The 27,550-nt window shown below is 29.7% G+C and overlaps 3 protein-coding genes across 3 annotated transcripts in view; 2 read left to right on the forward strand and 1 right to left on the reverse strand.

The window, feature by feature from the left end:
- LOC130666536 (Bardet-Biedl syndrome 4 protein) overlaps positions 1-27,431 on the forward strand; it is a 234,879-nt gene extending 207,448 nt beyond the window's left edge. The window contains exon 11 of the mRNA XM_057467647.1: positions 27,162-27,431. Within this exon, the coding sequence (XP_057323630.1) occupies positions 27,162-27,218 (57 nt within the window). The 3' untranslated portion in view covers positions 27,219-27,431. The remainder of the gene's footprint in view (positions 1-27,161) is intronic.
- LOC130666535 (uncharacterized) lies at positions 1,556-5,147 on the reverse strand. The gene is made up of 3 exons (XM_057467645.1): positions 4,760-5,147; positions 4,569-4,671; positions 1,556-4,238 (listed from the first exon to the last, which is right to left on the reverse strand). The coding sequence occupies exons 2-3, from the start codon at positions 4,653-4,655 to the stop codon at positions 1,722-1,724; spliced, it is 2,604 nt and encodes an 867-aa protein (XP_057323628.1). The 5' UTR covers positions 4,656-4,671; positions 4,760-5,147; the 3' UTR covers positions 1,556-1,721.
- On the forward strand, positions 5,059-8,324 carry LOC130666538 (uncharacterized). The gene is made up of 6 exons (XM_057467652.1): positions 5,059-5,459; positions 5,640-5,848; positions 6,231-6,417; positions 6,586-6,920; positions 7,022-7,250; positions 7,914-8,324. Exons 1-6 carry the CDS (start codon positions 5,306-5,308, stop codon positions 8,057-8,059), a joined length of 1,260 nt encoding a protein of 419 aa, XP_057323635.1. The 5' UTR covers positions 5,059-5,305; the 3' UTR covers positions 8,060-8,324.
- Positions 27,432-27,550: the final 119 nt, after the last annotated feature.

Below are 27,550 nucleotides of genomic sequence, written 5' to 3' on the forward strand. Positions count from 1 at the left end.
TTTTAATAATTCAATTTTAATTAGTATAACAATTTAATTTTAATAATTCAATTTTGATATTTATTATAATAATTTAATTTTAGTTATTACAACAATTTAATTCTAATAATTCAATTTTAATTTTTATTATAATAATTCAATTTTAATTATTATAAAAATTTAATTTTTTCCTTATTATAATAATTCAAATGCATTTGTTATAGAAATTAATTTTTAGTTGTTATAACGGTTTTATATGTACTAAGAAGAATTCTTAATTTCTAGTTAGTGATTATTAAATGAGGAAGTGTAATTTATCAAAATTATTAGGTGGCTGAACAGCCGACTCTAATTTATATTAAAGGTAAAAATTAGTAGAATTGTTAGGTGGCCAGCCAGCCGACACTCAATTTCAAAATTCAAAATTTATATTTACTATTCTATTTTCTTATTATTATCTCGTATTAATTAAAATCATATGTTAAGTAATTTTTATTAAAAATATTTTGTTAGTTAAAAATTATTTTGGATAGTAATTTTTGTATTAAATTCCCTTAATGACTATTTCGTCACTTAATATCTATTTTCGTCTAGACATCTAACTTTGTTTCTTTAATGGCTATTTCGTTATAACAAAACTATTTTATCTATTTGTTCTATGATCCCGAAATGTCTCGACAGAAGTGCACTCAGATAGAAAGTAAGGGATTAAGATTGTTTAAAAGATTACCCGGGAAAAAATGATTTTGCCTAATTATATATAATTATATATGATTATATATGGAATATATATAATTATATATGGTATTATATATAATTATATATGATTATATATAGACCTATATATAAGTATATATAGCCTTATATATAATTAGACCTAATTATACCGGGAAAAAAATGATTTTGCCTAATTATATATGATTATATATAGAATATATATGGTTATATATAGACCTATATATAAGTATATATAGTCTTATATATAATTAGACCTAATTATACCTGGAAAAAAATGATTTTGCCTAATTATATATGATTATATATAGAATATATATGGTTATATATAGACCTATATATAAGTATATATAGCCTTATATATAATTAGACCTAATTATACCAGGAAAAAAATGATTTTGCCTAATTATATATGATTATATATAGAATATATATGGTTATATATAGACCTATATATAAGTATATATAGCCTTATATATAATTAGATCTAATTATATCCCGGGACAAAACGATTTTGCCTAATTATATATGATTGTATATGGAATATATATAATAGTATATACTCATATATAGTAATACATGGGTCTATATATGATTAGATCTGATTAGACCTGACCTCTTAAGACCCATATATAGTAATTTTTATTATATTTTAGATCTTTAGATCTATATATAATCAAATATAAATTAATTATTTATATATATATATATATATATATATATATATATATATATATATATATATATATATATAAGTTAATATTTTATTTATAGAATATATTTAATATTTAGTTTTTCTTATTAAATATATTAGATGCTCTATGGTCTTTATTGATATTTAATAATCAATACTCGTTAAATGCATTATAGTTTTAGGTGTATATTTACAGAAATAATGATTACAATTTTACTATAAATTATAATTTTTAAATATTTACGAAGCGTTACATTATATTATTCAGTCTGTTAAAAAAGTAATAAACTTATGTATAGTTAATAATACCCAGTTACCAAACAGTTTTTAAAGTGTTTGGTTTTTTGCATACATAATTTTCAACTCTTATGAGTTGTGTCAATATTTTAACATTGGAATAATTAATCAGCATTCTCCTATCACTTTCTTTTATAGGAATTATATGCTCAATAATAGATTTGGTTTTGATGTGATAGAAGATTTTAGTATGATCAACAGTGAACTGGTTAATGATGATGTATAAATTATCTTGAAATAAAAAAAAGTATTTAATCGATCCGTAAATTAACGATCCGTTCAGATCTATCTGTACTGTGTGACTATTTGTTTTTGTAGTTTTATATATCTCTGATGTATATATTTCGTTATTTATTTTGACACGTGCATAGACAGACATACTTTTTAATTCAATATGATTAGATAACAATATGTCGTGCTCCAAGTCCTTAATTTTTACATCTTGAATCATTTTCCCTAAGACTCCATAATTTCTGGAGTTATTAGTAGTTACATTATTATTAGCTGTCCATTCATTAATACGATTTTCAATAAGTTTTGTTCCTTGCAAGATTTGTAAATTGTTAACAATTTCTTGTCCGAAGTGTTTGCTACCATGCACACATTTCGCTATGTAGCCATTATGATTTTCAAATGCAAAAGCAGAAGTTCCTTGTAGAGGTCCCCATCTTTTCACACATAATGCTAAATGAAGAAGCTGATGTACATTGTAGCTTAATTGCCGATCACCATATAACGCTTCCACTTGTGATACAAACATTTTTAATAAGCTATCCGCCTCTTCAAGTTCAGCTTGGGTTATCATAGATTTGACCAAATTGAAAATGGCTTTTACTAGCAGTAACCAATGTTCAAAATATATTATTGGTAAATAGACAGAAAGCAATGGAATGGAGTAAAATAACAAAAAATTATAGAATTCAGATGCTTTGAATAGAGTGTACTGTGATAATTTTCTAGGTAATCTAGAAAATGACTGCGGTGGTCGTATTCGTAAAATAAATTCATCAATTTCCTTAGTTTTCTCTTTTAAACTCCAAGGTTTTTTGTTAATGAACCACAAACCAATTATTTGTTTAACAACGCCAAGTAAAACTGAATGCATAAATTCAGGTATAAAACATGTTCCAAGGTCAATCAAAGGAAGACAAGATGCAGCAGAATATCCTTTTACTCCTCGAATCTGATTTACAGAATTCTTTTTAAGTAGTTGTTTAGCTTGAGCTTCCATTCTCTTTCCAGTTCTTATTTTACAGTCAATTTTATATGGAAAAATGCGCGAAGTTCTCAACTCAGCAATACGTTTACTTTTTACCATCCGAATCTCACAAATATTACATCCGTAACGACCATTAAAAGACATAATATTTTGGATTTGGGCTCTAGCTGGTGCATCCGCTATAATTAACGGAGCAACAATTTTAGAGTTCATCACCATCCCGGTTTTCGGATTTACCCAGTCAACACCAGTAACGAAGCATTCTTTAAGCTGATCAAAAATTGGCTTAAGAAAAAGATTCATACACGGTTTACAACTGTCGTCATACCATAGTCCGATTATTATGATGAATTTGTCTCTAATATCTTCCGGTAATTCTGCAATTGTAAACATAACTGGCCAACAGTGACTTTTTGCACTTTTCACAAGAGATAAACCGTCAGTGTTAAGTACAATCGTTAAATCATATGGATCTTTATTACACCGAGTGTTTACTCTAATATATTCTGCCCCATCCGTTATATCTGAAATACTTCCAGGGTTCTGTGGTCGGGTACATTTTAATTTTTCAGCTAAATTGTTATGTTCAAATAAAAATTTTATTTGATCTGAAACATCAAATTTATGAAAAAACCCAATATCTGAGGATTGATCTGTCTGACACAAGGAACATTTCTTTACTTGCTTTTTGGCAATAATTTCAAGATCAACGTTGAATAAACATCTTTTACAATAATAAGTTTTAATAAATTTGCATGGAGGAGCAATATCTTTAGCATATTGGAAAAGTTTATATAATGTTTTTGGGATTTCATTATTATCTGGTAAAAATTTTAGCTGTATTTTTAATATGTCTTGCAATGCAGCTTTAGTAATATTATGCTTAATATATAAGTTCAATAAATCCAACACAAATTTGTCTACATTGATCGTACTGTTAGTCAAAAGCATATTACTTTCAGCTGTATTTTCATTTCCAATTGCTTGCATATCGTCAATATTATAGTCATATTCAATATTATCATCCTCTTCATAATTAACAGAATAGTGATCATCATTATCATTTATTTCTTCATTATCATGATCGCTATTTGATTCTAGACTTTCATTTTCATCTGTACTCATACTTGAAACGCTATCAACATCTGACACATCGCTTAATGATATATTGGGATCATTCATCGTATTATTAATATCTGCAGTAAAATTATTTTCGCTAATACTTGATGCTCCTAGATCACTGTCGTTTCTACTTCTATCATCGCTTGAGAAAAAGCCTTTGGATCGCCATCGATTTAGTGTCCTTAATGGAATCTAAAATATAAGAATGAACATTATACTGAAATTATCTCCTAATTTATAATTTCGCAAGTTATCTAGTTGAATAAATTAAAAATGATTACGATAGAAATTACTTAAAAAAATTAAAGATAAAAAAATTCAAAATAAATAAAAGTGAGAAATTTTTAATGATTATTTAAAAAATTTATTTGAATGAGAACCAAAATCATTTTTATTACGTCTGTCAATTCTATTATGAAAATATAAAGTTAACAGTACAAATTTTTAACGAAAGATTTCAGAAATTAAAAAAAATACTACGGCACATTAGTCGAAAACATAAACTATTTATAACATATTTACCGGAACTGTTGAATCTGATTTGTACCGCTTATACCTATCTCTCGGAGTTGGTGAATGAGATGAATTTTCATCATTATCGGATACCATTTTTTGATAAAATTTTCTAAAATAGATTATAAGAACTATTATAAAATCAATTACTTTTATTTATTTCATTTATTTTACAAATTTATCAAAATATTTTTACTTACTTTTTCCTGTTCAAAATAAAAAAAAAATTTTTGCTGACAATTATAATTTTTTATTTTTATACTTCTCATGTGTAGTCGAATAATTTCAATTTACCTCCGTATGTATTTATCAGAAATGGATTTAATTTATTATTTTTTGAATATTAATTAATTTTGCACTTTTAATTGATTTGATTTAATTTAATAAATAAACAAAACGTGTTTGGTTATGTTTTTATTAGGCCTAATCTATATGAATTAAGTGTACGTGAGTATAATACATCAGAGTATAAATAATAAACATACTAAAATGTGTGGAGTATAATATACGTATATATATTTATCACGCTATGGCGCCTCTATCTAATAACTAAGCGGCAATACATATAATTAATAATCCTCACATTTACTGGCGTACTCATATTAATAAGTCGTAATTAATTTTTTATAGCGTGTGTTGGCTTTCCATTTCTACTAGCTGCTAAAAAAGCTCAACTTAGTAAAGTTGATTAAATTAATAATTATAGTCTAACGATAAAAATTACTAAATTGTAAACGAAAGGAACAATGTTCATTTTAAAATGTCAGCGAGATAATTCTTTTTGTAAAGTCGAAGATAGTGAGGTTATCTTTGATAAAGAGAACCCACCAAACGAAAATGAAATTGTTAAATTTCTTTACAATGGAAAAGAAGAATTGGGAGAAGTAGTTATGATATCAGGTAAGTCATCAAAAATTACAAAATTTATAGATATAATATATTAAGAATTATTTTTGTGTAATTTTTACGTAAATAAATTATTTTATGTCATTTCTGTGCCTTGCTCGTGTTTTATGCCAAAATCTGATAATAATTATTAGAGTTATAATAATCTAACATATTGTAATGTAATTTTTTTAGATAACAACAAACAAATAAATAGTAAGTTTGAAGAAATGAAAAAAAGTTTAAAGAAAAGACCACTTGTCAGCTTATCTCCAGAAGGAAATAATAAATCAATGATCCCTGAAAAAAGAACAAGGAAATTAAATTCCAAGTATTCTTCACCATCATTTGAAAACTTGAATCTTTTGAAGCCACTTAAAGTAGATCAAGGCGAAAAAAAACGGGTATGTATATCTATAATTTTTCTCTAAAATCATTCAAGCATGTTTGGTGTTATGTCTTTAAACATATAACTAAGTTTCTACTCAATATTGTATAAGAATGAAATGAATTAAAAAAAAAATCGGAACTTCTTTTTAATAGAGTAACTAAATTTTATGTAACTATACAATCCCTGATTAAAAAAAATGATTAAAAAGTATTTAAAATGATTTGTTTTTTAATCATTTTAAATACTTTTTAATCCTTCAAATCATTTTTAATCATTTTTTTTAATCAGGGATGTTATAAAATTAATTAATGTGTTATTAAAGGATTTTTAAAATTCGATATAATTAAAATATATAATTTACTAAGTTACTGTAATCCAAGTATAAAATTTTACAGGAACTCAAGGATGACAATAAAAAAAAAAGTGATAAATTGAAACAATCGCAAATTGAAAAAGATATTTTTTATAATAAAAGTAAAACTGTTGAAACTAAAAAGAAAGAATGCAGCCCGACAAAAGAAGAATTGAAAAAAAAATTAACGGCATTGGAAGAACAAATGAAAATCTCAAAAAAATCAAGAGGTATGATATTGTTTATAATTGAAATTTTTTTTAGTTTTAATTTTGCAGTTTTCATTACAACTCAAAAAAATTTTTTTCGCAACTGAAAAAAAGAATATTATAGAATTTCTTTGATCTTTATTATTTTATTGGAGTAAACATGAATAGTTTATTATTATTGTCTTACAGAAAAAGGACTATTAAACTACGGAAAAACACGCCCGCCTGACACTCTTGCCTTAAATAAAAATAATAATGCGCCTGAAAATGAGAATTCTGCTACTGACAGTGACTCTGATGTTAGCTCACAGAAAGATGATTTGAGTGATTTGCAGGATAGCAGTGGAAACCAAATAAATCTTGAAACTTCAAAACTATCGAGCGTTAGTGATGATGATAAAAAGGAAAATAGCTCTCCAAACACAACATTTAATGACTTACATGTAAATAGTGTGACTACAGAGAGTCATACTGATAGCAACAATGATCCTGATCTTTACGGTAAAGATTGGTCAGAAGAACCCGTACGTAGTTTATTTATGTTTTATTATAATTAAAAAATGCGAGTGATTATTTATTCTGCTTTTAGTTATATTAATTTTTAATTATTATGTTTCTATGTCAGATGATTAAATTAATGAACAAGATCTACTGTAAGAAGTCAGAGTATGAGACTTGCAAATCGCTGTGCAGCCAAGCTACTCACGTTGTCAGGAGATTGATCACCGGGGTTTTTAAGCCAAGCGGTTATTTAGATGCTACTTTGACTGGCCAAACTCCTAGAGCTCATCATCAAGAGGGAAAAGTAGCTCCGGTAAAAGCATTAAATTCTGTAGCGAAAGATGAAATTATAGGTATAATGAATATAAAAACTTTTTTTGATAAAAATAAGTTAAGATATCTATAATCATATTTATTGCTCTGGCAATATTTTATTTTAGTAAGGTAAAAGACCCAATTATCGACCCTGTCCCAGTTTTTGATCTTTTCAGCTTTTTTTCTAAATTAATTAAAAAACTGTAGATTTAATAAAAAAACAATTTTTTTCAATTTAAAAAAATTTATTCGGCATTTGATTAATAATAAATAAAAAAATATAGAAAATATTAACCGCATAAAAAAAATATTTTGAACATTAGAAGCCAATTTTCAGTCATAAACTCAACGTTAGGAGGTACAACGATTAAGTCTGTGTAAAAATTACTACGCAAATATGAAGATTTAATTAAAAATTTATAGATAAGTCAATATTTAATTACAATTTCTTTTAAAATATTTATAGAACAAATTAAAATAATTTTTATTACTGAAATATTGAGTATAGGGTCAGAAATTATTGTTGTATAACTTCAACCGTCACTCTAAAAAGGTCAGAAACTGGGTCCTTTACCTTATTCGATAATTTGTATAAATATTGTTAATCTTTAGCTTTTAATTAATATTCATATGTGTACATCGTTAAAATAACTGCTCGTTTTGGTGCGTTTTTAATCAATTGATTCCTTTTAAATTTTCAGACTTCGCTATCGCGTTGGCTAAAGCAAAAAAATGGGTAACTCCAAAAGGAGTACCGCACACCAGAGAGCAGCTAGCAAGTGCTATGTCTCAACGAATTGGGGAATTGAAAAGAACTCACTTAGCTAATAAAAAAGCTAATCCTTAAACGAATATCTTTCGGCTAACATTTTTCTCTATATTATTTTATTTAAATTATACTATTTATCAAGTGAAGTTTAATTTCATAACTATATATAGTTACTTAAGTATACTTAATTATTATTGAGAAATAATAATTATTATATTATTATACCCTCGCAGATTTGAATCACGGTGGAAACACCGTAGAAGTGTAAACACCGTGGATCCACCGTGGTTACACGGTGGGTTTGTTCCATTTCACCACCGGGTATACACTGTGATTACGTGGTGTATCCACTGTGATTCCACGGTGGCTTGACCACTGTGTATACACGGTGTTTCCACTGTGATTACGCTGTGTATCCACCGTGATTATACGGTGGCTTTGTGCTATTTCACCACCGTGATTCCACGATGTATCCACTGCGTAATCACAGTGGAAACACCGTGTATACACAGTGGTCAAGCCACCGTGGAATCACGGTGGATACACCGCGTAATCACAGTGGTAAAATGGAACAAACCCACCGTGTTTCCACCGTGATTCAAATCTGCGAGGGTACTTATTATAATACTTATTATAATAAGTGAGATCTCATTAAATTAACGTTAAGAAGTTTCACCAAATATACTTTTAAAAATAACGAATACATATTCTTTAATATATTAGTAAAAATGACTCTAGTCATTTACGTTTGTAAGTACTAATAGTCTAATGACATGATTATATTATCTATCTATAAATATATAATAAAATGTTATATAACAAAAATTAATAAATGTAGTAGCACAGTCGTTAATAATACTCTGTATTTATATTTTGAGGGAAATATAATTTGTTATGAATAATTGCAAACGTATAATTAAATAAAAAAAAAACTTCCCTCTGAATACTTCAATATTAATCGTACATAAACATACGTAATTGTATATAAATTACACATAATCATATATATGATTAAACCCGCCTAATTTTCGGATCTAATTATATATAAAATATGATATATATGTATTATACATAATCATATCTAATTATATATGAGTATATATAACTTATATATGATTATATATAATTAGACCTGGCCAATTTTCAGATCTAATTATATATAACGTATTATATATAATCATATATAACCTATATATAATTATATATAATTATATATAAATTATATATAATTAGACCTGGCCAATTTTTAGATCTAATTATATATAAGGTCTTATATATAATTATATATAATTAGGCAAAATCATTTTTTCCCGGGTACTTCATTTATTTATATAAAAAATAAAATTTTGTTCACGTCTTACTTATTCTGAGTACGCTTCTGCCGATAAACATTTTCGGTTACTTTCCACGCAAGTGTTTTCAGCTAGCCTTTGGGCCTTGATAATTACTTAAGGGTCATTACGGCTATGTTTAGGTGTTTGTTCTAGCATTTCAACAAATGCCAAAACAAACAAGCCTAATCTTTCAAAAGCATTTCCTCTTTTTAACTACCTTATCTCTTATCTTTCTCACATTAATTCTTTTTTTAAAAACTAAAAATAAAATAAAAGTAAAAATAAAAACTGGTCGCCAGCTTAATTTTAATTGTAAGATAAAATATTAATGCCGAATAATTAAATGTATTTTTAGCAAATTTAACTGGACGTAACAATAAATAAATTTAAATATTTAAATTTTTATATGTTTATAAGTAAAATATTGTACATGTAGGTGTATGTGTGGGTGCGCACGCACATAGGTCCACGTAGGGGCATGCCCTTCCCACTTTTCTAAGGTGAAAATTATAGAGAAAGAGAAAGGTCCCATAGGAACTGTGCTCCGATTGGACACAGTTTTTCCCCAAAACAGTACTTTGAGTAGACCAGATAAGAGATTATAAAAAGTGTCGTCGAACCAAAAAATCGACTCAGTTCGGCTCAAGTCCAGTTTAGTTCCAGTTGAATAAGGGAAGGTAAATACAAGTGTTCTCACACTTTTTTTCCGTACTAGTTGAGCACTAGTTTCTTTTTTATTTTCGAGTGTCCTCACACTGAAAATTGATTCAACTATTTTATTTCAAGTGTCTTCACACTGAAAATTAATTCAAATATTTTGCAAGTGTCCACACACTCAAGTCCATTCAATTATTGTGCAAGTGTTTCCTCATTTAAACTCATCAACATTTCGCGAGTACTTTTTGTAATCTCTATTCAGTCAATAATTAAATTCAGTGTAATAAACCAATCTAATAGCTGCGAACTCAGGTACTGTAAATTTTAAGTTACTTTACATATATATATATATGTCAAATTATTTTATATTCAAATTAATCGGTTATTGAAATTACTTTCATAGTGACGACTTAATATATAAATTCAAATTCATACTACTTAACGTCGGCTGATAGCCACCTAATATACAGACAAACCCAAACTCATAAACTCTAGTGTCAGCCGTTAGCCACCTAGTATACAGATAAATCCAAACTCATAATACCTAGTGTTGACAGGTAGCCACCGAGTATTTTCATAGAATAATTTAAGTTATAGCGTTAGAATTTCTTTATTTGTAAACTTTTGTATTTGTAAAACTATATTTTTTTGGTCTCAATATATAGATAATTAATTGTAATTTAAGTTTTATCAATTATCAACCCAGACAACATCCTCGCAGATTCCCAGTCTATAAGCCATTGGCTTGGACTAAAATAAATTTTAAATTAAGTCCGATAATCTGGACGTAACAGTATACATACATTTTTTTTTTATTTTCAAACCTTAAAACTAATTTTACAAAAACTTGGAAATAATTTTTATTTACAACTATTGACATAAGTTTTCTTTCTTAATTTACAACTAATTACAAAAGTTTTCTTTTTTATTTACAACTATTTACATTAGTTTTGTTTATTTAATTATTATCTCATCATCATCATCATCATCATCATCATCATCTACAATTCTTTTATTATTTTTATAGCCCCATGGTAGAGTGTCGTGGCTGCCGTCAATGAGCTGGCGCTTATCATCAGCCCAGCTCAATGCAATTTTATTTTGCGCAATTGTTTTAACATTATGTTCGTTTGATTTTATTAAGTATTGTTTCTTAGTTAATGTAACATGATTATTTGAACATTGTATTAAATCATCAAACGTGATTGTTTTCAAAGTAGGACCCTTGACGCCCTTTGCTCGTTTTTTAGCTTTTTTGTTTTTGGATGTTTTAAATGCGTTTAATTTAGCCCTGAGTCCCGTGAATTCAGTCATAATTTCACCATTATTTTCGTCCTTCATCAGACCCAGGACTTTCTCACTGGCTCGTGGCATATTGTAAACATTATCAGCGGGGTAGTCAGAGGTGTCAAATTTTGAGATTTCACGTTTGATGATTTTATAAACATCTGGCACAGTGAAATGATAGATGAGACTGTCTGTGTCAGTATACATTAATTTAGAATCATCATTTTTAAATTCCTTTTTTACATAATTGTAGTGTAAAATACAAAAGCCTACATAGATAGGTTTATTGAAACAGACTTTAACTATTTTCATCTCAATAATTACTATATCTTTATCAAACATGGTAAGACTACGGAAATGCTTACATATAAATTCTTTGACGCCATATCTACCCTCCTATTCAGTTTTTAATTGTACATCTTTGTGCTTTCTTACATTTTCCACAGTCTTACTAAATACAGCGTTGTTTATCAGTTTGTAAAAATTTTTTTCAAATTCGTTTTTTGCTAATTTTCGGCAATCTGTATTCATATCAATATAAGTTTTGAGCCAAGGCGATTGTTTAAATTTTAGTAATCTTTATGGGATTCACGTAACTCCTCAGGATACTCTAAATCTACTTCTAATATATATCCTATATCATCATGATCATTTACAAATTTATTTACATCATCATCAACATTTTCCACCCACTCAAATAAACTTGTCGGCAGTGACATACTCATCGCTGTACCATATAAATTATTTACATCATAATACATTAAGCAAGATTCAGCTTAACTTGGGTCGAAGTCCTCACTCATGTACCGATTATTAGCAGCAGCATATCGGTGTGTACACTGTGAGACTCCACCTCTGATACCTTCATCGATAAAAAGTACCATTTCAGGATCAGTTAAAAGGTGAAGTTCCTCACCAGTGTATTTTAACATAGCATCATCAGACAGACCAGGAGCAGTGTAGTAGTGTAATGGATCTAGATTGTAAGTTTTGAAGCAGCTTGTCTAAAATTTTCAAACACATCTGCTAGAGGAAATACATCAGTTTTCAGATATAAACCCGAGTACTCTCCTAGTGTGTTGATGTTGAATTTATTCCAGACTAGCTGAGCAAAGAAATAATCCTCATCAGAGACATTTTCATTCGTTAATTTTGAAAAAAATGATACTTGATCAGGCAATTGTTTGTCATTAAGTTTATCAATACTGGATATATATTCATATGGAAATATACCTTTACGCGTTACTAATTTAAATTCATCTGGATCAGGATAGTGAAGTTTCGTTAAAAGCTTTTCATCATCACCAATATTTGAAGCTATTGTTTCACGGCTAGATGCCATAAATCTGAATGAGTCTATAAAACGTAATTTCACCGAAGTATTTTCAATTGATTTTGTAAAAGATATATATTTTTCTTTATTAATTGGTAGTAGAGTTACATCACCTTAAATTAATGTAGCTAAACTTTTAATTGAAAAAGGTGAATCATAACCGGATAAATTGTGAAAGACTATGGGAATAACATGAGACTTGGGATAATTAACATTGCAGAATATATGTGCTGGGCCGCAATAATTACCAGTGAAATGACAATGATCATAACACTTATCAGCATTTGTAGTGATCGTTTTTTCACAAATATGACAAACAGTTGCCTGATCATGTGTCTCTTGCTGCTGTTTAGTGAGTGGCTTCATTGGTATAGGATTTTTCAAATATCCTTCACACTCAATAGCTAATTTTTCTAACTTTAAAGTAAATCACCCGATGCAAAATTTTGAACGATTTAATTCAAATTTAGAAAATTTTTTATTATAACTGCAATGCTGATAGAATGCTACACTGTGTGAAACATGCTTCTGAGTTTCATCATCTTCTTGGGTCTTTTCTAGTGTACATTCCAAGTCTGCATATACAACAAAAGGTACCGTGTCTTTATATTGATAGTTTTTGAATTTTTAAATTTGATCTTTTTCTTTTGGGAATGTCATATGGACTCTATTCATTTTAAAACAATCAGCTTTGTGATTTTTATATGAATAATCATATTTGACTTCTGACCATGTTCTATAGCTAATGGCTGATCATGTAAATCATTAAATGATTTAATTATTGAATCTACTGGACGCTGAAGCGCTGCAATAAAATCATTTTGTACCATTTTTAAAAGTTCACTTAAAATTATTTTTTCAAAAGTTCATCACTAAAGTTACTGTTTATAATTACACTTAAAAGTTTATCACTAGTATTGTTTATTAAGTAGTTTTTATATAAATTAATCAGTTTAGTAAGATATAAATTTTTTGAAAATCACTAAGATTGTTCATTTAAAAATTTATCACTAAAACACTAATATTATTTATACATTGTTCAAATAACCACTGAAAAATTGTTTATCACTACACGAGTGTTATATAAATTAATAAATTTTTAAAAAATCACTACGATTGTTCATTTAAAAATTTACAACTCGAATTATTTATATATTGTTCAAATATTCACTTAAAAAATTATTTATTAAAAATTTTTTGTTATGAAAAAATTCTTTGAAAAAAAAAATACGAAATGCGGACACAAAGAACGTTAAATCGTTGAAAAGATTTTTGAGCAGATATTCGTACTTCATTGATTGAACTCGTATTTCTTTTTGTGAAGAATGCTCTCGTGCGATGCTTTTATAGGTGGGGTGCGACTCATCAACTAAGCAGTAGAAAGTTCTCACACTCATGAGTACCAACCTTATGAAATAAAATTTCATAGAAACTTGCCTAAAATTCCCTAGAAAATAACAAAGTACAAACATTTTAAAACAAAACTCCCTAGAAACTTGCTAAAAATTCCCTAGAAAAGCTCGAAGTGCCAACCTTATAAAACGAAATCCTCTAGAATCTTGGCAAAAAATTCCTAGATTGTATCAATATAACCTAAGATCTAGATGGCGCGACAAAAAGTTTAACGTCATCTACTACGCAGTTAAAAATTTAAATGGATGAGTCATGATTTAAAAATAGAACCAAGTGAATCATCATCTAAAAATAAATGTTTTACTGCGCAGTTAAGAAGTAAAATAACAATGAAAAGTTTTTTTCTCGGAACTGGATGAGTCATCATCTAAAAATAAATGTTCTACAACATTCTACTACGCAGTTAGAAATAAACATTATTCTGCGCAGTCAAAAAAAAAACAAAGGAATTTTTTAAGCCAATCACATTAATTAAGAAATAGTGTGATGGAGAGAAAATAAAAAATAGTTGAGCTGAATTTTTTCAATACTTCAGTTCTTTAAAAAAAACTTTGAAAAATAATTATGGATAAAAGATTTAATTGAACATGAAAAAATTGCAATTGATTTAGATGATTTTAAATGCCCCGCACTAAAAAATTTGAAACTTTTCAACAATGACTTTTGTAAATATCATTGGCAATTAAATAATAATACCAATGAATACTCATGTGCACTTAAAAATTTTAAAAATGTTAGAAGATTAGTTTTTAAATGTTTAATAAAAAATTTAATTCTTAAATATTAATTTTTCATTTTTTAATTTTTGATTTTAAATAATTCCAATTATAATTTAGAAAAATAAGTTGTCCCAAAAAAATAATTAATTAATTTAAATTTAAACAATCATAATAACTTTACTTAATCTAATTTTAATATATTGGAAGTTTGAATGAAAATTCATTTAATGAAAAAAATATTTGTCTGGTATATATAATATTTGAATTAAAAATTTTTACCACCATAGGTACAATTCTTTATTAATATTTCTAAATATGTTGATTAATTTTGAATATGTTCTGAAGTTTAAATACAAATTGTTTAATTGATTTAAAGAAGCAAATATATGTCAGGGATGTGTAATTATTAAATTTAAAATTTTTATTGTCATAAGTTTTATTTATTCAAATTTAAAAATTTTACCGCCATTATCGATTATAAGTATTGATGTGTAATTTTAGTTTATCTCAGTAGAGGACGCCTAAGTAAATGCAACCCTTTTTCCGTGTGTAATTCGAATATATCAGCAATAATCATTATATTAGTTTTGATTTTTCATTATTATTTGTATTAATTCTAATCAATCTCGCCGCAACACTAACTATCCCAAAAACCTTAGATGACATCACGTTTTCACTGCGGCTACGCAAACGAGTTTTCTTCAAATTGATTAATTATATTCGTATTATAATTATAGAATTAAATGAATGAAATTTATATGATAAGGTCCATAAATAATTAGTAAATATTTAAAATAGGAATTTTTGGATTTTCTTATAAATTTTTACTGTTCAAACAGTATATTTATAATGATTCAGTTACAAATTCAATTTTACTGTATTTTGTTCCATGGAAAAGGAGATGGAGTTTCTTTTGAGAAACCATGTCAATGAGAGTTTTTAATTTATCTTCATGAGCTAACAATTCAGCATTTGTTCTTGAAGGAAAGTAGATTGTGAATTCATCATCGAGGTCGGCAACTACTTTAGGTCCATATTGCGTTGAAATTTTGTTAATTCCAGTAATTTTATGTCTTGTTAGCTTCCAGTTCCTGAAGTTTTTTAACCGGCGAGATGTACGCCAAGGTGTTGATTTCATTGATTCTTGAAAGATTCATCCTAAAAACTAGTAATTCGATTAATTAATTGACGAAATCAATTAATTTTTTCGATCAATAACTCATAATTAAATACTTACTTAGTATTGATGTATACAATAAACAATAAATAAGAAATAGAACAATTTTAGTATTGCAACAATTCTGTAATAAACCACAAGCTTTTTCATAGACTGTTAACTAGAACGTTTCTCGAAATAGACTGACAGCTGCGAGCTCTCGAGCTCAGCGCTCAGCTCATTTCCCCCACTCTAGCTAAAAACAAGTTCAAACCTGTTAGATGACGTCATCATCTAGAACATTCTGCTGCGCAGTTCAAAAATAAACATGCTACTACGCAGTTAAAAAAGAACAAATGAAAAAATAAGTTCAAACCTGTTAGATGACGTCATCATCTAGAACATTCTACTGCGCAGTTAAAAAAAAAAAACTACGCAGTTAGAAATAAACAAAGGAAAAAAACAAGTTCGAACCTGTCAGATAACGTCATCATCAGAAAAAAAGGGGGGTGGGCTTTACCACTAGATGGCATGCTTCTCGCATGTTCCCTTACATACCCCAGTTTCAATATATAAAACTTCAAATCACACATTTACGTGTACATATTGCATTAATCGGGGTAGGCTTAGCTAGTGTCAGCTCTGAGGTTAAGCACAAACACGATGCCAAAACCTGTAACTTGATAGGCAAGCCGGAAACCCACTCTAGTCATTAATGGAAACTGTACATAATTTTACAGAAATTGTACATTAATGAAAATTGTACATATTTTTTTTTAATTTACCCGTTAAAAATATACACGATGCGCCACCTATCACGAGCTCAAAATGGCGGATAAGAGCTCAAAATGGCTGATATGAACTGACAATGAGCATCAAACGGACCCTAGATAAGCTTATGCGGTAAAAAAGACTGCTAATAACACAAAGCTCATTAGCATCCAAACGGCGTCAAAAAGGTTATAGATAAGCTGAAATGATATCAATTAGCGCCGAAATTATGTCCAAAAGCCCCTAGATAAGCTCAAATGATGTCAAAAGATCCCCAGATAACCACGCAAACAGTCGACACATTATCGCTAGTCGTCAACTTACCATACATCGGTACAACAGATCTGATGATCTTGCCCCAATGGGACAGAACCTTCTCTACCTCTCTACTTGTGCAGATGAGTACGTGAACGGTACGTTGTATGTTTTTGAGTGTCTGTGTAGTGGAGCGTGTATTTAACGAGTAATGTCTAGCTGTGTCGCAGATACTGGCCAAGATAACGTACCTCCCAACCAGTGACGACCACTAGGCCTAGCCTTAGCCCTTGGGGTTGATGTAGTGATCGTGGAGGAGTAACTGAGATGTTGCCTTCCCTTCGTGTTGCTATCCAGAGTTTGTAGGGGTACGTATATGTTCATTTGGGGATGCCAGGCCTCGTTTACGATGCTCGAGGATGCAAGAAGTTTGCTAACTTCGGGTATCACGGGGAACGACATTGCGGGATGGCCCGTGAGTCCACGGTTTGTATGCTTGTGGAGGCTAAAATGGATGAAGAAGTGGAAATTCGAGAGCGAAAGGAAAGGAGTGGAGCGTGCGAGTTAGAGTGAGAGATTAGAGTGTAGCAGTTACTTACCTACCGGCGAATGAGAGTTTAGATTCGGACTCGCTTGAGTACGGGTGGGCCCAGAAGTCGAGTCTGAAGTTTCGGAGCAAGTGATGATGAGTCGTAGAGCCGCAAAATGGGCCTCGATCAGAACCCTTGACTGCTGTCGTTTTAGAGCCCGTGGCTCTGTGTATGGTACTTTTGTAGTCGTTTGTCGGGATAATTGTCGTCGGAAATTACTGCATTATTCATTTTGTTTTGTAATTTATCTGGAAGTGTGTTAAGCTCCGTGATTCGTCGTCATCAAGAGGTTCCCGATGTCTTACTCAGGTATTTATTTGTTTGATGAGTAATTGAGTAATTTTATTGAGTAAAACGTGATGTGTAATTTTGTTGAGTTTTTCCGAGCATTAAAAAATATTTACGTTACAACGCGTAGAACAAGATTACTGATGAGGAGAGCCAAGAAGTTTGCCCTGCTAAAAATAGCGCAAAAAAAAATTTTATAACGACAATTATGATAGGCTTATTTAATTTTTAAATTAAATTGAATTCAAAGAGGAAACAAAAGAGCGATCTAGATTGAAAACAATTTTGAATATTAATAGTACATTTATAAGAGATTTTTTCTTGTTTTTTTTTTATTTTATAGGGGAAACCAGTAGACTCGGTCCAAGTATGACAGCTCGACCTCTGGGTGCTCCAGCTTGTTCGATCAACTAGTCGAATTTTTTTTCGCTTTAAAAAAAAACAGGTGTCTCGATCCAAGTATGACAGCTCGACTACTTGGTACTCCAGCTTGTTCGTTCAACTACTCCAATTTTTTTTTATGTTTTTTTGGAGGAAAAACCAGTCTTGCTCGCGATCTTGCTGGCAATCTAGCTCGCGATCTTACTGGCAATCTTGCTCACGATCTTGCTAGCAATCTTGCTCGCGATCTTGCTGGCAATCTTGCTCGCGATCTTGCTGGCAATCTTGCTCGTGATCTTGCTGACAGTCTTGCTCGAGATCTTGCTAACAGTCTTGTTGGAAATGTTGCTTGTGATCTTACTGACTATCTTGCTTACAATTTAGCTCTTGATCTAGCTGACGATCTTGTTGGCAATGTTTCACGTGATTTTTACGTGATCTTTCTAGTGGTCTTGCCGTCAATCTTGCTTGTGATTTTGCTGACATTATCTAGAGTAATTAACGTGATTAATGGTAGGACATTCTTGAGGTGACTAGGTACACAATATCCAGTCTCCTTACCAAAACGGATAGTAGAAAAGTTTTTCCGTCGGATGAAAGGCTGATAGAGAAGACTTTTGGAAAGACAATATCCAGGCTCTATACCAGAATGAAGAATAGGAAATTTGTCAAGCTGTCGTACTTGGCCCGAGTCAGCTATTTTTTTTTAATAAACTGTTACGTCCAGCTAAAAAGCTGAACGTTGTATTTTATTTTTAATTTCTGTTGTATTTATTAAAATTGAGCCGACGATCAGATTTTATTTTTTTTATTATCATTTTTATGTTTCGATAATATTTAGTGATAAGACATGACGAATGTAAAATGCTCTTAAGGGATTAAGACTTGTTTGCTTTGATATTTTTTTGAAATGCTAGAGCAAACACCTAAATGTAATTTTAATGACCCCTCGGGCAACTGTAAAGGCCCAAAGGCCAGCTGAAACATTTTTCGTCGAAACCCAAAAATATTTCTATCAAAAAAAGTGTACGTGGAATATATTTTTAGTTATAAATAAAAATAATCTTAATCCCTCACTTTATCTTTGAGTGCACTTTTGTCGAGACATCTTGGCATCATAAAACAAATAGAAAAATTGAATTTTGATGACGAAGTAGTCATTACATAAAATATAAAAAATATTCTAATACTTCTTAAAATAAAAATATTCAAATAAACAATTTAAAAGAATAAATAACAATCGAATAAATAATTTTTGAATCATAATATCCAAATAATGAAATTCTAAAAAAAACAATTAATAACCAAATAAATAATTTCTAAAACGTAATATTTCTTAGATTCAAATATTAAAAGAATAACTAATAATCAAATAGAGTTGGCTGCTAGCCACCTATTTTCAATTCAAATTAGGATTTAATTGACTAACAAAAATAGTAGAAAACTTATAACAATAAATAAATAAAATAGGCTCAACGCCAATCAAAAATATAATGTTAATTAAAATTAATATTTTAAGTTAACAAATCATAATGTTATAAAGAATAATAAATAAATTTGAACATTTAAATTTAAAATATTGTTATAAGTAAAAAATTGTACATGTGGATGGATGTGTGGGTGCGCACGCACATAGGGGTGTGCCCTTAACGCTTTCCTAAGGTGAAAATCTTAGAGAAAGGGAAAGGACCCATAGGAACTGTGTTCCGATTGGACACAGTTTCCCCCAAACAATAGACGAAATAGGATCCGATAAGAAATTATAAAAAGGGTCGTAAAACAAAAAATAGTTAGTCCCGGACAAGAGGTCCATTGAGGCAGTGAAGTTCAAGTCACAGTGTCTTCACAAAAATTAAGTTACACTAGTTCCGTACTAGTTCAATTTTATACAAGTGTTCTCACACTTAAATTTTATTTACGCTAGTTCCGTACTAGTTCAGTTCTATATACAGCGTCCTCACGCTTTTACACTAGTTCCGTACTAGTTTATATTATACAAGTGTCCGCACACTTACATTATTAAGAGTTTTATTTAAATTAGTGGTTTTATAAGTTTAAATTCAACTGTTAGAGTAAATTGTTAGCAAAGGTAATACCTAGAGTCAGTGAAAATTACGATTGTACAAACATCCAGTTGCTGCGACTACAGGTATTGTAATTTTTAAGTTTATGTTGCATTAAAATCAAAAACATTTCCAACACACGGAAATTGTATTCAAAATTCTATAGTCCTCTCTAGTTATTAGAACGAATCTTATTGTCAATTAGAGTCGGCTGACTAGCCACCTAATACTTTCAGAAAATAATATCAAGTTTATTGTATTCATATTATCGAATTTTTCAATTTTATAATATATAGTAATTTAATTTGTACATCGAACATCTTTTATTTCAACACACCTCCCAGATAATTACACTCAGTGTGATCCCGGTCTATTGGTCGAAAGACTAGGGCCGAAAATAATAATAATAATAAATTATGTCCAAAATCACGATACACACCACATTTTGGACGTAACAAAACAAAAACAGCAAAAAAAATTGGAGTAGTTTGACGACCACGTTGGAGTACCAAGAGGTCGAGCTGTCAAACTCAGGCCAAGTCAACTGGTTTCCCCTACAAAATTCATATCATGACTATACACTAACGTGTATCACAAGATATTTATGCATGAAACATTTTATATAGATTAATTGGAAAATCTATCTTTCATTTCGGCTGCCGAATGGCCTTTTTTTAATTTTGTAGTATAACAGGCTATATCTCAACCTTGCCAAGTTTGGCCCCTTTATTAATTGATTTTAATAACGGCGCCACTGGAAGTTAAGACTCAGCCTTCCAGAACCGGAGATGTAAATTTTATGAAATCAGGGTCGTTGAAATATATAAGAGTGAGGATATTGAGGAATTAAATTTATTTAACACACAATTTTACATCCATATAATTTTTTACTTTTATTCAGTAACTGACAATTTGGCCCACCGGGCTTTTCTCTTACTTATAATTACTTATACAAATTTTGTCCACCGGACTTTTATTAGTTACCCGAATGAGTCCCCTGGACTTTTATAATAAATTGGCCACCGGCCAGATCCCCTGGATCTTTTATTATTTACGACGAACGAGTCTCCTGGACTTGTATAACGAATTGGCCACCGGCCTGATCCCCTGGATCTTATTTAAAATAGTCCCCTGGACTTGCACGATTGATTGGCCACCAGCCTGATCCCCTGGACTTTTACGAAATTTGGCCACCGGCCTGATCCCCTGGATCTTAATTTGAAAATCAATTGGCAACTTGCCAGATCCCCTGGATCTAATTTTAAAATATTATTCCCCGGGAATAATTTAATTTTACACACACACACACACACACGCTTTATTTCTTGAGTCCCCAGGACTTTATTCTCACTCACACACACACGTTTACAATAATTATTTCACTGACTACTTCACACACACTTTTATATAATCTCAATTTTATTTATTTGTCTACTGGACTAAATTTATATCCGCAAAATTTTAATTTATCAACTTACTGACTCTACAACTTTATTTCTTTTACACTTCAATAACGACACTTTATGAACACGATAATTTTATATACTTTCAGTTTTTCAAACATCAGTTTTGAGTAAAGAATTTTGTGACGCTGAAAAACTGACGCCAACGACTGACGCTATCTCTCTTTAATTCATTTACGACTTGTCTTCACGTTAATAACCAAATTTCACATCAAGAACTGACTTCCATCAATAATAATTTTAATTAATTATAGTTTTATCATTATCACTATTTTCACGGCACTTTTATTTTCAGTCTTGTAAATTTTGTATTTTAATTTTTATATTATTAAATAAAACTAATTTCATTTGTCAATTAACAATTTCTTAATGACTAGATTTATTATTTATAATTAATGTTTCAGAAATTCTGGCCTTCTTACCGAGAACTTATCAGACGGACCGCGTGTTAACTTACATTAAATTCTGGCCTTCTTGCCGAGAATATATATTTTAATACAATCAAACCGGAAATGGTGACTGCCCACGAATTAACTTAATCATTATTTCTTAATTAATTAATTAATTAATATATTGTGGCCACTTGCCGACGATTTATTTACCTCTCCTTTATGTCCTTTTTTTCCCAAATGATCGTGGCATCCTTTATTCCTTCAGCCTTCCTCCGATTTTCGTTTGATCTCGTTCTTTCTCTCTAATACTCAATTTTCTCTTCAATTAATATATCTGCAGTGATATTTTGCAGTCACACGTCTGGTGTCTACCCCGGTCCGTCCGACTGTGTTCGTCTTCACCTCGTGCTCTCACTTATCAAATCTAAGTTCGCGATCCTTCGGCAATTATCGGAAAATCCACCATTCCAACTTATTTTCTAATTGGGTCTTGGGGACGAGCCCCTTAAATTAGCGCGCCCGGCGACAAGTCGATGAAATAGTATCGCATATGGGGTACTCAGGGTAATTAATCAACCGCGGGAAATCAGGTTGATTTAAATTTGAAAATTTAACTTTTTACCCCGTTACAAGAAGTCAAAAATTGCGTCAAATGATTTTCTAAACGTCAAAATCGGTTCAATATTTTTATAGATATTGCTAATATAAAATAAATATAAGAAAACAGAGATTTATTTACCTTTTTTTATTATCATTTATTGCTTGAATTTTTTCAAAAGGAGATGTGAGATCACTATTTTCGAGCTCAAAGAGCTCAGAAATAAATTAACAATTTTCAAAATCAAGAGCAGGACCCTCATGCTTCATCTCGAAAGTCTCGAACCATAGTGCTTGGTATCGGCTTGTGATTTCGTCACGGTAACTAAAAGTGACCGCGTGAAGTAAAGATTGAGTTTTAACCACGTAGAGGGTCCGGGTGACCACGTGCGGTGAGTGTATTTAAGAAAGCCTAGGGGACTCAACTCGCGTGCGTGTCTGTGATATTGTATTAAGATAAAATTGTCATAAGTTTAGGAGGTTATAGTCCGAGGGATTCAAGTATTAATTATGATCGGTCGATAAATAATTTGAAAATTTCAATTAAAAAGTATAGCCGGATTAATATGGGAATTCTGCCCCCATGGCTTTTTTGACTCAAACTTAAGGAGTCGATTTGGTGTCGTATGAAAATAATTCACCTCAATTTTTAGCTTTTTAACTCAAACGGTATTCGAGAATTTCAAAAAAACCTGTTTTTTCGAAATTATTTTTATTTTTAAAGTAAAATTCGGAATTAATCAATGATGATTTTTTTCCTAATTCTTACGAGTCCAAAACAAAAAAATCGTATGATCGTGATTCTCAAACGGAAAGCCGATTTTTAACGGAGAAAAGAAAATTATAATCTTTTTTTTTTAGCCTCTTTGAAATATGTCTCTCACCAAAATTTGTCAGAAAATGTCTTTCATACTCCTCTATACTCAGGAATTTTTTTGAATTTTTTGAAGTGGTGGATCAATTCAGAAAAAAATTAAAAACTCATTTTTTTTTTTGAATCTTGCGTTTTAACAAACGTAAATTTTTTTTTGTGACAGACACTTGAAATCTACGACATTTAGCGCCTATAGCCGGCAGCTAAAAATATTAGATAAGATACAGCTGGTAAAAAAGACACCTAATCGTTCTAATAGTGACGTCATCATCGGATCAAAAAATATTTTTTGGTTACATGTGCGATAGCAAACGACCAAAAAATATCGAAGTAACTTAACGAGCCATCTTGTGACAAAATTTATTATCATTTTAATTCGTCCACTTACCGACTTCTCTCTAATTTTCAACAAATACTCAAAACAATCTCACCAAATAAATCAACACGGATTTATAACCTGCCATTTATAGGCACTAAATGTAGTAAATTTCAAATATCTGTCACAAAAACTAATGTATTTATCTAGTACAATCGAGTCTAAGACGCTCGTGTGTTGGTACCCTCGCCTTCGGCTCGGGCACCAATCTTCACACTCGCGTCTTAAACACGATCGCACTCAATAGATAAACTACTATTTTAGTTCAAATAAGTACGTAGAAAATTTTTTTATTATAATTTATTTTTTTTCTGTATCAAAGTTTGAAATATTTCCCAATAGTATAAAAAAATATACAAGTATTAGGGTGTCGCAAAAAAAAACAAATATATTTTTTTTTAACGTCTTATGGGCTCAAAAGTTACTTTATATTATAAGAAAAATCCTTACCGAATTTCAGACAAATATCTTTAAAATTGAGCTATCACAAAGAAGGGTCCCCTTTCCTATTTAAAATACACGTGATAATTGTTTATTTTAGTTTTTTCTTATTAAGACTATGAAAAAAATTGTCTTTTCCAATTTCGCATAGTATAATTCCATAGGGAATTAAATTTTCTACAAAAAAGTGTTCATGCATAATGTACGTCGAACGAAATAGGAAAAAGTTACGAGGTTTCAAAGATCAATAAAAATTTAGTTTCCTCAATGTTAATTTTTTTAAAATTATTTTTCATTTTTATTCCATCAAAAATTTTTTTTTCAAATTTTGACGAGCACTTTCTTGTAGAAAATTTAATTTCCTACAAAAATCATGTGATATCTTATATGCGTCGAATGGATAAGAAAAAAAATACAGGTCTTTAAATGTCAACAAAAAATGAAGTTAATTGTTTCCCATATTAATCCGGCTATGCCTATTCATAATAAAATATACTAATCGTAAATTATTCTTCCTCATCTAGTCCAGTCGAGTTAAGGATTTGTGCTGGTGATAATTCCTGGCCGACTAATTTTTTCACAGAATGATTCAGAATATGCTAAAACTACGACAACCGAAAAAATCCAACAAAAAAAGTGCGTCGCAAATATGTTTATTTATAACAAAATAGTCAAAATTCTGGTTTAACGCAAATATCTAACAAACTATAGCACATGGTTAAAAAAACCCTTGATAAAACTTGAAGAAAAAAAAATAATAAATAAAATGAGCCCTCATTTAAGTTTCTACGAGCTGTAATGTGTAAATTATTTAAATGTCAATTAATTTTCTCGTCAACTTGATATTATTTCTTATACATCAGCTGTCCCGACGCCGAAACTTGCCGAAGTGGGACGATGTATGACGAAGTTGCTCGCGCGCTCGTTCGGGACATTCAAAATTTGGAAAATTACTTTTTATTTTCTAGCTGAAAGTCATTTATATTTCATTTAACGAAAAAATTGAATAGTAATTGAATTTTTATTCCTATAAAAAATTATTAAATGGTTCAAATTTTAGCTTATATTATCATACAATATTAAAAACTAAAAATATGTTCTTTTCCATAATTTATTTGATTTTTTATCACAATCGATTGCCTAATTATTTTAATTTCTTAAAATTATCAATAAAAAAATAATAATATATTTTCATTGCAACTATTTATTTATTTATTTGCTTACGAACAAACGTCCTCTTATGCCAAATTATATTACATCAACACTTTTGTTGGAATAAATAATTTTTTTGAAATATTTTAAATTTTGTTTTAAAGTATAAAATGTATATATTTAATTATAAAGTAATTTCTATTAATAATTTTAAGAAATTTGGAAAATTAGGCAATCGATTGTGACAAAAAATAAAATAAATTAAGGAAAAGAACATATTTTTAATTTTTAATATTGTTTGAAAACATTTAAGCTAAGAATTGAACCATTCAATTATTTTTTATAGAAATAAAAATTTAATTACTATTTAATTTTTTCGTTAAATTAAATATTAATGATTTTCAGCTAGAAAATAAAAAGTAATTTTTCAAATTTTAAATGTCCCGAACGAGCGCGCGAGCAGCTTCGTCATACATCGTCACGCTTCGGCAAGTTTCGGCGTCGGGACAGCTGATGTATAAAAAATAACATCGAGTTGACGAGAAAATTAATTAACACTTAAATAATTTACAAATTACAGCTCGTAGGAACTTACATGAAGGCTCATTTTATTCATTATTTTTTTTTCTTCAAGTTTTATTAAGGGTTTTTTTTTATCCTTGTGCTATAGTTAGTTAGATATTTGCGTTAAACCGGAATTTTGACCATTTTGTTATAAAAAAACATATTTGCGACGCACTTTTTTGTTGGATTTTTTCGGTTGTCGTAGTTTTAGCATATTCTGAATCATTCTGTGGAAAAATCAGTCGGCCAGGAATTATCACCAGCAAGAGTTACTTTTTGGACCTAACTCGACTGGACTAATCTTCTTATAAATATATTGACAATGACCTTCGTGAACTAAGGCTCCGTTCTAAAAGACTGTTAATACTTTTAGTGGCACCCTTTTCCAGGTCGTCCAGAGTAACAGTTCCCAGTTATAGAACATTTCACGATTTTGCGTGTCTTTTTGGTATGATCTTGGACTTGAGTCCTTAGATTGTCACCGATGCAGGTTATAGTGGTGCAATCGATAAGATGAAAGAGTATGAAGATCAATTACGATTTTCAATCATTTAAAATGTTTCAGAATTGTCAATTGAGGGTATTTAAAATATTTATAAGGATTAGCGATTTTTAATGTTTCTAATACTTTGTCACCAACTATTCATGATACGTAGGTTTTACAACGAATAAATTGTATCCGTTTTCAGTACTCTTATATCATTAATTTTTGATTCATAAGTATTCAAAACGATTAAACTTTAATCGTTTCAAAGACTCATGATACCTTTATTTACAATTAACGAGTATTAAAAATATTTATAATTTCCAATCGTTTAAAAACTCCTTATTTGTCAATTTACGATTCATGACTAATTAAAACGCTTAAAACATTTTCAATTCTCACTAATATTATTTTGTACTGAGGGTGTGTTGTTAGAAGCATCATGGATATCCTATTTGAATTCTTTTTCAAGCCAGGCACTTTAAATAGCAAAACCAATCAATTCATGCTGTTTAGTTGATACTGTATGTACAGTAGTTATTATCCTTATTTTATATGATTCTACAATAATACGGTTTTTTGTTTAACAGATCACCAAGGCAGCTCATCTACTTTCTAGGAAAATGAAAAAGAAGAGCCTTCACTAGAAAAAATTCTCCATGCAGATAAATGTATAAATCGTTCAACAGAGTGTATCTTAACTTGTCATATTCTGGCCCCTTATTAGAAGATCTCAATCAGGGCGCCACTGGAAGATTAAACACGGCCTCCCAGAACATTATGTTAAGTTTAATGTAATTCTAAGGGTCGTTGTATTATTGGAAGAGTAATAAATGCTAAAAGATTGAATATTGGTTTCGGCTGACAAAATTATAGAATGTTTATCTTATAATAATCATGATTATCATTATCATAAATTCTGGTCTCTTCGACTTAAAACTACTGGAACGGCTAATTCCCAGCTCGAATATACTCGCTG

This window comes from Microplitis mediator, chromosome 4 (assembly GCF_029852145.1).
Source record: "Microplitis mediator isolate UGA2020A chromosome 4, iyMicMedi2.1, whole genome shotgun sequence".
In the NCBI taxonomy this organism is placed as follows: Eukaryota; Metazoa; Arthropoda; class Insecta; order Hymenoptera; family Braconidae; genus Microplitis; species Microplitis mediator.

What these genes read in the sequence shown, in the direction of transcription:
- LOC130666535 (XM_057467645.1), bottom strand. Translation starts at nt 4,655, where the DNA reads ATGGTATCCGATAATGATGAAAATTCATCTCATTCACCAACTCCGAGA. An exon ending in AATCAGATTCAACAGTTCCG is followed by an intron (nt 4,239 to 4,568) that starts GTAAATATGTTA and finishes CTTATATTTTAG; the next exon opens with ATTCCATTAAGGACACTAAA.
- LOC130666538 (XM_057467652.1), top strand. Translation starts at nt 5,306, where the DNA reads ATGTTCATTTTAAAATGTCAGCGAGATAATTCTTTTTGTAAAGTCGAA. An exon ending in ATCAAGGCGAAAAAAAACGG is followed by an intron (nt 5,849 to 6,230) that starts GTATGTATATCT and finishes AAAATTTTACAG; the next exon opens with GAACTCAAGGATGACAATAA. An exon ending in AGCGAAAGATGAAATTATAG is followed by an intron (nt 7,251 to 7,913) that starts GTATAATGAATA and finishes TTAAATTTTCAG; the next exon opens with ACTTCGCTATCGCGTTGGCT.